General features: G+C 34.8%; 1 protein-coding gene and 1 non-coding gene across 6 annotated transcripts in view; one reads left to right on the forward strand and one right to left on the reverse strand.

The window, feature by feature from the left end:
* The window catches only part of LOC121024775 (lysine-specific demethylase 6A-like), a 100,625-nt gene that overhangs the window by 53,132 nt on the left and 34,850 nt on the right, over positions 1-12,643 (forward strand). For all 5 annotated transcript variants that reach the window (XM_040467004.1, XM_040467005.1, XM_040467007.1 and 2 more), the window contains 3 exons: positions 3,239-3,368; positions 4,940-5,045; positions 5,745-5,950. In XM_040467004.1, coding sequence (XP_040322938.1) covers positions 3,239-3,368; positions 4,940-5,045; positions 5,745-5,950 — 442 coding nt within the window. The remainder of the gene's footprint in view (positions 1-3,238; positions 3,369-4,939; positions 5,046-5,744; positions 5,951-12,643) is intronic.
* On the reverse strand, positions 8,107-8,213 carry LOC121024777 (U6 spliceosomal RNA). The gene has a single exon (XR_005787814.1). It is a non-coding gene; the product is annotated as a U6 spliceosomal RNA (small nuclear RNA).

Below are 12,643 nucleotides of genomic sequence, written 5' to 3' on the forward strand. Positions count from 1 at the left end.
TTTTCAACATTTATTTATTTTTGGGACAGAGAGAGACAGAGCATGAACGGGGGACGGGCAGAGAGAGAGAGGGAGACACAGAATCGGAAACAGGCTCCAGGCTCTGAGCCATCAGCCCAGAGCCCGACGCGGGGCTCGAACTCACAGACCGCGAGATCGTGACCTGGCTGAAGTCGGACGCTTAACCGACTGCGCCACCCAGGCGCCCCATAGAAAATTCTATATTTTTATTGTCTACATCTCTATACTTTTTTCCCTGAGGTTGATACTATATTTTGGGGGTTTTGTTTGTTAATTTTTTTTAATGTTTAATTTTGAAAGAGAGAGAGACAGAGCAGAGCGTGAGTGGTGGAGCAGAGAGAAAGGGAAGCACAGAATGTGAAGCAGGCTCTAGGCTGGCACAGAGTCCAGTGTGGGGTTCAAACCCACAAACCATGAGATCATGACCTGAGCCGAAGTTGGACCCTTAACTGACTAAGCCACTCAGGCACCCCTGGTTTTGTTTTTCAAGTAGGCTATAAGCCCAGTGTGGAGACCAACTTGAGAGGTCTAAACTCAGGACCTTGAGACACAAGACCTGAGCTGAGATCAGAAGTCGGACAATTAATCGACTGAGCCACCTGGGCACCCCAGTATTATGTATTTTAGCAGAGAGAACTTGTGGTTCCTTTCTTACTACAAACATGTATTTGTTCTGTGAGGTAAACTGTAGTTTCTGACTCGACGATTATAGGGAGAACTATATTAAGCAATTAGTAATGTGATTTCATTATATTACTTGTTCTGCGTTTTCTCACATGTCTGTTCTTCATAAAGTTTTAGAGTCATAGTTACTTTGAAATTACTATTGTTTGGTTCATCTTGGTTGCAGTTATAGTAATTGCCTCTTTTTAAGAGTTTTAATTTAATTTTTTAATTTTAATTTTTATTTTTTGAGAGAGAGTGTGAGAGTGGGGAAAAGAGCAGAGAGAAAATCCTAAGCAGCCTCAAAGCAAGGCATGATCTCACTACAAATAGATCATAGCCTGAATCAAAATCAAGTCATTGCCTAACCAACTGAGCTACCCATATGCCCCCAAGAGTTTTAATTTTATAATTTTAGATATCAAGTGATTGAATTAGTTTTGACTCTTGTGTATGCGAGATGCTATTGAGTTTTAATGCATTGGCCTAATGAAGATGCTTGAATTTTTCCTTTATCAGCTTCAAACAGAATTTTTTTACTTGTAAACAAATATTCTGGGGTGCTTGGGTAGCTTAGTCAGTTAAGTGTGTGCTTCTTGATTTTGGCTCAATCATGATCTCATGATTTGTGAGATTGAGTCCCATGGTCGGGCTCTGATCTGACAGCTGGCGCAAACTTGGGATTCTCACCCTTTCCCTCTGTCTGTCTCTTCCCCTCCAATGTGCGTGTGTGTGTACCCCCCCTCTCAAAATAAGTAAACTTGGAAAAAAAATTCTGTGAAGTTTATAAATTAGACTCAATTCTGTATTTTTAAAACCTTAAATGGTTTTAAGGTAAACATAATGGGCCATTGTGTTTGTAAACAGATACTTGGACCTATTGTTTTAACATTTAACCTTAATCAGTAGTTAAGTGTAATAAAAGTTCAGTTTAATATATGTCTGCACATTCTTTTATTTAGAAAAAAGAAGTCAGGGCACCTGGGTGGCTCAGTTGGTTTAAATGTCCCGACTTCGGCTCAGGTCATGATCTTACAACTCATGAGTTTGAGCCCTGCATCAGGCTCTGTGCTGACAGCTCAGCCTGGAGCCTGCTTTGGATTCTCTCTCCCCTCTCTGTCCCTCCCCCATTGCACTGAATCTGTCTCTCTCTCTCAAAAATAAACATTAAATTTTTAAAAAAATAAATAAAAGAACTCAGTAATTTTAAACCTGTTTCCTAACTTTCAGAAGTTCTTTGTTGTTTTTTATTTTCTTATTTTAAGTAGACTCCATGCCCATTATGGGACTTGATAAAGATCATGACCCACAGATAAAAGAGTTGCATGCTGTGCTGAGTCACCCTGACACCCCAAAAGCTTTTTGTTATAGTGGAAAAAAAAAGGCTTCATATCCTCAAGGATATTTAATATAGCATCTGAAAAGTTGGGAGGTATTGCACTTGAAGCTGTATTTCTCCTTAGCGTAAACAACTGAAAGTTATTCTTTTCTTTAGCTAAAATAAAGCTAATTAATAAGTGGTAATTTGCTTTCAGTTTGTTTTATTACATGAACTTAAATTTTAAAAACCTACTTTGTTCTGAAGTTAACACAGTTACTGATATATATTTTATTCTCTGAAATAGTTTTCACAGACTTTGAAATTTTGGTATTTTTAAGAGCTTTTACCTTATATATGTGTTGCTTATTTTTTAATTTAATAATTGAATAGGACAGTCTGATTTCAAAGACTTTTTTTTGCAGTTTTCTGAGTGTTTTTTTTTTAAGTTTTAAAGATTGAGAAATACTTCTCCATTGGAGAAGTTTGCATTTGAGATTAATTTTCCTACATAGTAACAATTTGTAGTTTGCAACTATACATACCACTATAAAAATTATTGTAATAAAGTATAAGTTTAGTAAAGTGGTATCTTCCTGAATACACAAAAAATCCATTTTGAAAACAGAAAATAAATGTCTTGCAGATTTCAAAGTTGTCAAAAGTTATTCTGGAAATAAGACATTTGAGAAAAGAAACAAATCTTACTATGGAATTGTTATCTAATCCTTTTTTGTTGTTGTTGGTTCAAATTACTGTTAACATTGTTGTGATGAGCACTGGATGTTGTTATATAAGTGATGAATCACTGAATTCTACTCCTGAAACTGGTATTGCACTGTATATTAACTATTAAAATTTAACTTAAAAATAAAAACCAAAAAATCCACAGATTACTATTAAGTATATCTCAGGGTGAAACATATTATAAAAACATTGTATTGTTCAAACCAGAAAATAAATAGGAAAATTAGGAGAAAAGTTTTGTCAGTAATTCATGTTATGTGGTTATATAGTATATTTTCTTCAGTTTTTCTTAAATATACAAGAAATCAAAGTGAATTGTCTGCCACAATTAACAATTCTTTATTGTTTTATTGAATGGATACCAGTAACTTAGCATGATTTTATTTTTGTAAATGTTATATACTGAAAACTTAATTTCAATTTCCTTTTTTAGCTTTCTATTTCAAAATTAACACATACCTGATTTTTTTTCTACTTTTTATTTTCCAGGAATCTAGGTAAAAATGGATTGTCTAATAGTCATATTTTGTTGGATAAATGTCCGCCTCCAAGACCACCAACTTCACCATATCCTCCCTTGCCAAAAGACAAGTTGAATCCACCCACACCTAGTATTTATGTGAGTCTCACTAACAAAATAGAAATATATCAAGTGTCTGAACTTACCTCTCTTTTGAAGATATATTTTTAAGCCATGCGCATGTCCTTTTGGGGAAAATTAACTTTTTTCTCACAAGTTGATGATTCTGAAAAAACATAACTTCTATACCAGAGGATGATAACATTTCTCAGTAACATTTCTCAGTTTAAATATTGTCCACCACCTATTTTTGTAAACAGATGGCTACACAGCCATGCCTTTTATTTTTGTGGTCTCTGATTGCTTTTAAGTTTGTCATTAGATTGACAGACTTAAGTAGTTCCAAAACAATATGTAGTCCATTAAAACCAAAAATATTTACTACCTGTCCTTTGTGGAAAGGGTATTGACACACTGGTTTATTCCAAAAGATTTGTTGAAGCTAATATTTACATGTACATATCTCACAGATGGACTAGGATTATATGAGAGTAGCAAAAGAAAATTGTTTTGTGTCCTTTTTTTGTTAACATTGTTCTAAATGTACATTCTACCACCTGCTAGTTTTATTAACCTTGATATTCATTTGAATTTTTGCTTCAATTAGAAAAATTTTTCTATCTTCATAAAAAGTGGTTGCAAATATAAAAGCAGTAAGAGCATGTTATTATAAAGGTTAAAGTAAATATAAGTACAGTAGATATTTTTAAATGTCACTTTGAAGCTAAAGTGCCTTTTTTGCATTTCAGAAATTTCAGCATTTGCTGTAGAACTTAATGTATATCACAATAATTTCTGATACACTTCCCCCACAGTTTGTTACTATCCTTACTATATTTCCTAAGACATACGCAAAAGATGTTTTGAGCTGAAAATTGAAGAACAAGAATTAAGAATAATTTTATAGATAAGATAATATGTAGATAATAGTGATCTATTATTTCTAAATAATAGAAATAAATTTCTACTTATTTATTTATTTCTAAAATCATTTTAGAAATTTGTCCTTTTTTTTACAAATGTTATATTAATCCTTTACCAACTTACCATGTATGCATATCTTATTGTGAAGGGCAGTTGTGAGATAAACATGAAAATAAACCTTTCAAACTAAAATGAGGGAATAAAAAGCAAAGTTGAATATTTATCTTTTTGAGGTTTTATTGAAAAATTTTCTAATTTTGTTTTTAGTTTTTAAAATGCTTTGATGTTGAGGTTTAAGTTTCACTTCTTCTACATCTTTCAAACAAGAAGTTGGAAGTACACTTGAGAAGTACACTTATACTTTTAACTATTAAAATACTTAAATATCAATATCAATTTTAGAGTAATATGCTGGAATAGTGTAATATTGATAATATTCAAAATGTATCAAATTTAAGATGTGTTTTTTAAAAGAAATTTAGGAGTTATTAGGAAAATTAGGAGTTACTAACTCCTAATAATTTCCTGAAAAAAACTAATGGTAAAGTACTGCAATGTGAGCAAGGCGGTATTAACAGTTAATATATATCAAATGTAAAAATGACTGATGCAAAAGTGAGTACAAATTTGCAGTGTAATACTTAATCATTATTTATGAGATCTAACAAAACATTTTAATTTTGCAGTTGGAAAACAAGCGTGATGCTTTCTTTCCTCCATTACATCAGTTTTGTACAAATCCCAAAAACCCTGTTACAGTAATACGTGGCCTTGCTGGAGCTCTTAAATTAGGTAAGATTAAAAAAAGAAAGTTTGAACATTCTTTTACTATTTTTAGTATTTTTTTTTAAAGTTTATTTTTGAGAGAGAAAAATAAACAGCATAATTGGGGGGGGGGCGGTGCTCTGAGAGAGAAGGGGGCGGGGAGACACAAAATCTGAAGCAGACTCCAGGCTCTGAGCTGTCAGCACAGAACCTGACACAGGCTCAAACCCACGAACTGTAAAATCATGACTGGAACTGAAGCCACACATTTAACCAATAGAGCCACGCAGCCAACCCAACATTTTAGTATTTTAAAACACTGGCAGAAACTTTATTTTCCTTTGAGCTTCAGTTTAGGATTCTTCTTTTTCTGTCTCTAGCACATCTTTAATAGATGACGCCAACATTGGCCCATTTAGAATGGATTTTTACTTAGTTTTTAATTTGGTGTTATTATACATTAGTTATTAAGGTTAGATAATAGAATACTTTTTAAGCTATAAAATGTAGGTAAAATTGTATCCTTTTTGTAAAGCACTCCATCTGCTAGTCATGATGTTTTGTATCTAATGTTTCAAGGAGTTGCTGTGCAAATCTGGCACCTAATGGCTTGAGCAATCTTTAGGAAATTGGTTGGAGTTCCATAAAGCTTTTTCTAGGTACCTTTAAATGTTTAGTGTATTAAATGCAGTTTTATTTATTAACACTAGTTATTTCTTTATGAAGATCTAGGACTTTTCTCTACCAAAACTTTGGTAGAAGCTAACAATGAGCATACTGTGGAAGTGAGGACACAGTTGTTGCAACCGGCAGATGAAAACTGGGATCCTACTGGAACCAAGAAAATCTGGCGTTGTGAAAGTAATAGATCTCATACTACAATTGCAAAGTATGCACAATACCAAGCCTCCTCCTTCCAAGAATCATTGAGAGTGAGTATTTATTTCCTGGAGATTATTTTGCTAAATGCACGTTACTCTTTTTTTTTTAATTTTTTTTTTCAACGTTTATTTTTGGGACGGAGAGAGACAGAGCATGAATGGGGGAGGGGCAGAGAGAGAGGGAGACACAGAATCGGAAACAGGCTCCAGGCTCTGAGCCATCAGCCCAGAGCCCGACGCGGGGCTCGAACTCACGGACTGCAAGATCGTGACCTGGCTGAAGTCGGACGCTTAACCGACTGCACCACCCAGGTTCCCCTGCACATTACTCTTAAAACAACCTGGTTAGTTTGTATAATTATGATTTATAAATTCCGCAACTTAGAAGTTACTGAACTGTTAACAACTTAGCAGAGGTGGAGTTGATAAGATCTATTTTGTTAATAGAAAAACAAAATTACCATCTCCTATCCCCCATTTTTGAAAGATTGTTTTTTTGAGAAAGCACTTCAGCATGAGCAGAGGGAGGGAGTGGAGTTGGGGAGAGTCTTAAGCAGATTCCTTGCCCAGTACCACTGGCATCTAACTCAAAACCCTGAGATCATGACCTGAGCCAAAGTCAAAAGTCCAGCACTTAACTGACCCACATAGTCGCCCCCAAAATATTTCTAATTAGTATGATAAAGTAAGTCTCCTTAATACTTGTGGAAATGAGTTTTAACTAAGAAAACTCACTGGATGGCTCTCATACTCATTTCAATGAAAAGGTGTTTTCATTTTGTTTATATGAAAGGTACTAGAGGAAGCATTAATACTCTGTGTCATTTGTAGTGTTTATTTTTATATATTTCTTCTTGGGTTTTTTTATAATTCTTTTTTTTTTTCAACGTTTATTTATTTTTGGGACAGAGAGAGACAGAGCATGAACGGGGGAGGGGCAGAGAGAGAGGGAGACACAGAATCTGAAACAGGCTCCAGGCTCTGAGCCATCAGCCCAGAGCCCAACGCGGGGCTCGAACTCACGGAGTGCGAGATCGTGATCTGGCTGAAGTCGGACGCTCAACCGACTGCGCCACCCAGGCGCCCCTCTTCTTGGGTTTTTAAAAACATGTTTATTTGTATTAGGAGTGCAAGGGTACAAAGAAACTTAACCATTTGGACCCTTGTTCCCTACTATTCACTTATCTTTGGTAAAAGGAGATTAAGAAACATTAAGGGGAGTGGAAGAAATGAATATAAATGTATCGAGGGTAACCCAATCTTCTAATTCATTAAAGGATGAACTGAAGTTGGCTTAATACAACATTTATTTGAGAGCCTGCAGAAATTACATTCTCTTTAATTGCTCTGGACCTGTGTGGAAAAGGGAAGAAGACAACATTTGTATTATAAGTCAGCAATCTTTTGAAACTTTTTTTTTGGTCTAAAACTATGCTTGGGGATTAATTTCATATTCTTAAATTGGGATAAGTCTAACATCACTATTCCAAACTAGTATTTTTACAAAAATAAACCTTTTCTTTGCTTTATCACCAGGTTCACAGAACTAAATTCTAAACCAACTTTGGTCTAGCTTTTAAAATCTTCCTGCCATCAAATGCCCAGCAACCCTTATGGGTAAAGGGCAGCATTTTGACAGCAACATTCATCATTCACCAGGAATGTAGAACCACAAGTGGACAGCAATGAAAAGTTTAAATCATTTAAAACCATTCCTATTTGCTTTCCAAAAGCATATTTTCTCTAATCTCCCTTTGTGTACAAACAGGTCCCTCTCTGAGGAGAGGGACCCCAGAAAACATAGTAATGTTAATTAACCTCTTAAAAAAGTGAACGAGATGGTTTAGTATGTGTACAGATGAACTGTTGTGGATGACATTAGCAAATAATAAGGTAAACTTTTAGGGGCACCTGGGTGGCTCAGTCAATTAAGCATCTGATTTTGGCTCAGGTCATGATCTCACAGTTCATGAGTTCGAGCCCACAGTTCATGAGCTCTCTACCCCTTGCCAGATCACACTCTTGTCTGTCTTTCAAAAATAAACATTAAAAAGCACCAGGATACAGATCTTCTTACAAGATTTTTTTCTGATAGTAAGCAGCTCACATAACCGATCAGTGTACTTCTGAGCTTTGCACATTGGCTTCTGTACTGTCTATTAGATCGCCTTGATCATGGATCATCATGGCCAAATTTTTAAATATCTAAAACTATGGAATGTTTCATGAATTTGTGTGTCATCCTCTTGCAGGGGCCACGCTGATCTTCTCTATATCGATCCAATTTTAGTATATGTGCTGCCAGTATGAGTATTCATTTGTAGTCTTTAAACTGCAGAAGTAGAAATCTGTAAGGTCTCAAAATATATGAGAAGTTTAAAAAACATAACAAAGAAATGCTTGCTAATGGGCCTACTAGAAAGGGAGTCAGCAGTGGAATCCTCTAGCAGTTATTAAGATAAAATTTTGTGGATTCTTTCAAAAAATAAATTGGTGTTCAGATCACTAAATGCATTTCTCAAACACATCTTTGAATTGTTTGTTTTTCATGTTTCTCTTTTAATTTAAACTATGAATTTGAAGGATAGTATCTATAGTTGTGATGGGCATTGCATAGGGTGTGGAGTTATTTTTGCACATTATATTGTGTACCTGAAACTAGTATAAAATTGTCTTCACATATACCTTCTTTAGATGTGTATCAAGTTTCTTCGTGCATTGTTAAGTTGGACTGTTGTCTTTGGTATTGAAGATAAAATGTTCTTATTTTTTAATTAGTTGTATTTATTTATAAGTTTTTATATAAATTTCAGTTTTAAAATAGGTCTTATATTTAAAGTTTTAGGGACACAACAAAATTGGACGGTACAGAGGGGAACCTGGGTGGCTCATTTTGTTAAGCATCTGACTTCAGTTCAGGTCATGATCTCACAGTTCATGAGTTCGAGGCCTCTGTCAGGCTCTGTGCTGACAGCTCAGAGCCTGGAACCTGCTTTGGATGCTGTGTCTCCCTCTCTCTCTGCTCCTCCCCCACTTGCGCTCTGTCTCTCAAAAAATAAATAAGTGTAAAAAAATTTTTTCTTTTTTAATTGGTACAGATATATCCCTCTCCTCTCCCCCCATTATCACATCACATTCCAGAATGGTATATTTGTTACAATCAGTGAGTCTGCATTAACACATCATTATCACCTAATGTCTATAGTTTACCTTAAGGGATCGCTCTTGTACTTTCTGTGGGTTTGGACAAATATATCAGTTTTAAGTATCTGCCACTATAGTATCATACAGAGAATTTCACTTCCCTAAAATTTCTGTGTTCATAGGGTGCCTGGGTGGCTTATTCGGTTAAGCATCCTACTTCAGCTCAGGTCATGATCTCGTGGTTTGTGAGTTTCAGCCCCACATCGGGCTCTGGGCTGACACCCTGGAACCTGGAGCCTTACTTTAGATTCAGTGTCTCCCTCACCTGCTCGTGCTCTTTCTCTCTCTCTCAAAACTGAACATTAAAAATTTTTTATTTTCAAAAATTGTTATTTTTAAATAAATTTTTATTTGTTTTTTTAAGTGTTTTTACAAATTTAAATTTTTAATTTAAAACAGGCTCTGTCTGTTTAATTTAAAACAGGCTGTCTGCACAGAGCCCGACATGGGGCTTGAACTCATGAACCATGAGATCATGACCTGAGCCACCCCAGAATCCCAAAATTATTATTTTTTAAATGAAAATTATATGTCCTTTGCCTGTTTATAACTTCCTTCCACCAGCCCCAGGAAACCATTGATGTTTTATGTCTCTAGTTTTCCCTTTTTCCAAAATGTCATATAGTTGGAATACAAAAGTAGCCTTTTCACATTTCACATTTAAGTTTTCTGTATGTCTTGTTGCATCTTGTTGATTTCTGAATAACATTCAGTTTTGTAGACATACCACAGTTCATTTATTTATTCACCTACTGAAGGTGAAAGAAAAAAATCAAACTATCATTTGATGGAACCAGCCTTGCCTTGTTCCTGGGCTTGGGGAATGCTTTGGGTTTCTCACCTGTATGTACATTATCATGTTTGGTGTAGTTTTTTTTTGTAGGTATCTTACGTGGAGCAAGTTCCTAAGTATTCCAGGTTCACTGAGAGTAATTTTATCATGCATGAATGTTTGAGTTTGCTTTTCTGCATCACTTGTTATGATCATTTGATTTTTCTTTTTCAGTCCTTTAATATGATGCATTATAGCAGTTGATTTTCTAGTCTTAAATCAGCTTTGCATACTTGGGATAAATCCCACTTGGCCATAGTGTAAAATTATTTTTTTATACATAGTTGGATTCAACTAGCTAACATTTTGTGAGGATTTTTGCATGTGTTTGTGAGACGCATTGGTCTGAAGTTTTCTTTTCTTGTAGTGTTTTTTTATAGTGTCTTGGTGATGTTTTTTGGTATTAGGGTAATCATTCTGTTGGCCTCATAGTATAGTAACAGAATGTTCCCTCTGCTTCTGTTTTCTGGATCAAATTGTAGCTCATTAGCATAATTTTCCTAAATATTTGGTGAAACTCAACAGTAAATTCATCTGGGCGTGGTGTTTTCTGTTACAGAGTTACTAATTATTGATGCAATTTCTTTAATAGTTACTGGTTCATTCAGGTTATCTCTTCTGTTGTTAATTTGATAGATTGTATTTTTTAAGGAATTGGTTCATCTCTTCCAGGTTATAAAATTTGTGAACATATAGTTATCCATAGTATTTTTTTAATGTTTATTTTTGAGAGAGATCGCTCTCTTGTTCTATAGTGTGACCTGTTGGAAATTAGTATTAACTTCTTCTGCTTTCTTTTGACTAGTGTTAGCATAGTATGTGTTTCTCCATCCATTTATTTTTGAAGGTGTATGTATTTTTATGTATATTGTGTGTGGTTTGTTTTTTTTATAGACCACATGTATCTGGGTCTTAAATTTATACTCTGATAATCTCCAGGTTTCATTTGCATTCAAAGTGAGTCTTAATGTAGTTGGTTATATCTACTATTTTGTTACTTCTTTTTATTAGTTGTAGTTACTGTTTGTTACTGATCATCGTATAGCATTCCTTTTTATCTCGTTTCTTATACTACCAGTTATAAGTCTTTTTGAGATTGTATTTTAGTGGTTGCTCTAGATTTGCCCTATACACTAACAGCTGATCCAGGTCCACTTCCAAAAAACACTGTATTGCTGCAGGAGTAGTCATGTGCTTTACTAATTCCACATTATTCCTGATTGTTCATTCTTGCTTTTTGAATCTTGTTATTTTTCATTTCATTTACACATAAGCAGGTATACACGTATATATATGTGTGTATATAATATATATATAGTTACAAACATGCACACATGTAATCAAACCACTTATTGCTGTTATTATTTGGAATAAATGATTATCTATTATATCAGTTAGGGATAAGCAAATTATTAGATGTGTCTTACACCATACATAAAAATAACTCAATGGACTAAAGAGCTGAATGTAAAATTGGAAACCATAAAACTGCTCTAAGAAAACATAGGAGAAAGCTCCTTGACATCAGTCTTGGCAAGGATTTATTGCAAAATTAAGCAAAAGTAAACAGGTGGGACTACATCAAACTAAAAGGGAGCTTCTTCTTTTTTTTTTTTTTTAAGTTTATTTACTTAAAGTGTGCCGGCAGGGCAGGAGCACTGTTGAAGGGAAGAGCTGGATTTTTAACCAGCTGAGCCACCCAGGTGCCCCTAAGAAGCTTCTAAGAAAGCATATAAGGGAACCGTCAACAGAGTCAAAAGGCAGCCTACTGATGAGAAAAAATGTTTGCAAATCTTACATTCGATAATGGGTTAGTATGTGAAATATAGAGAGAAGCTGTTCGTTCACTCATGAGAAAAAGAAACAATCCAGTTTAAAATGAACAAAATAGGGGTGCCTGGGTGGCTCAGTCACTTCAGCATCCAACTTTGGCTCATGTCATGATTTCATAGTTCCTGAGTCAAGCCCCACATTGGGATCTCTGCTACTGGTGCAGAGCCTGCTTCAGATCCTCTATCCCCAGCTCTGTCTGCCCCTCCCCTGCTCATGTGCATTCTTTCTCTCAAAAATAAATAAAAATTTAAAAACTATTTTAAATACAAAATGAACAAAATATCCCAAAAGGCATTTGAAAAGAGGCTCACACTGAGTGTTAGATGTAAGTGATGAATCACCAAATTGTACTCCTGAAACTGATGATACACTGTAAGTTAAAAAAACAAAAACAACAACAACAAAAACAACCAGAATTTAAATAAAAACTTCAAATAAAAACAATACAGTAGGTAGAAAAAGGAAAATGAGGCTCAACATTATAAATCTTTAAGGATATTCGAATGAAAACCACAGTGATGTATCACTTTAATAGGCAATAGAATGACTTTTATCAAAAAGATAAGTTGGATATGGGATAATGTGAAGCCTTGTGCACTGTTGTTGGGAAAAGCTGGTGTAGCCACTATAAAAACTCTGTTGAGGTTCCTCAAAATATTAAAAATAGGTCTACTATATGATCTAGCAATTCCATTTCTCGGTTTATATTTGAAGAAAGTGAAACCAGTCTCTGGAAAAGGTATCTATACTCACTTGTTTGTTACAGCTTATATAATAACCAAGACAAGGAAACAACCTAAGTGTCTATCACAAATGAACAGATGAAGAGTGTGTGTGTGTGTGTGTGTGTGTGTGTGTGTGTGTGTGTGTGTGTG

This window comes from Herpailurus yagouaroundi, unplaced genomic scaffold, assembly GCF_014898765.1.
Source record: "Herpailurus yagouaroundi ecotype Mexico unplaced genomic scaffold, PumYag 67120, whole genome shotgun sequence".
Taxonomy (NCBI): domain Eukaryota; kingdom Metazoa; phylum Chordata; class Mammalia; order Carnivora; family Felidae; genus Herpailurus; species Herpailurus yagouaroundi.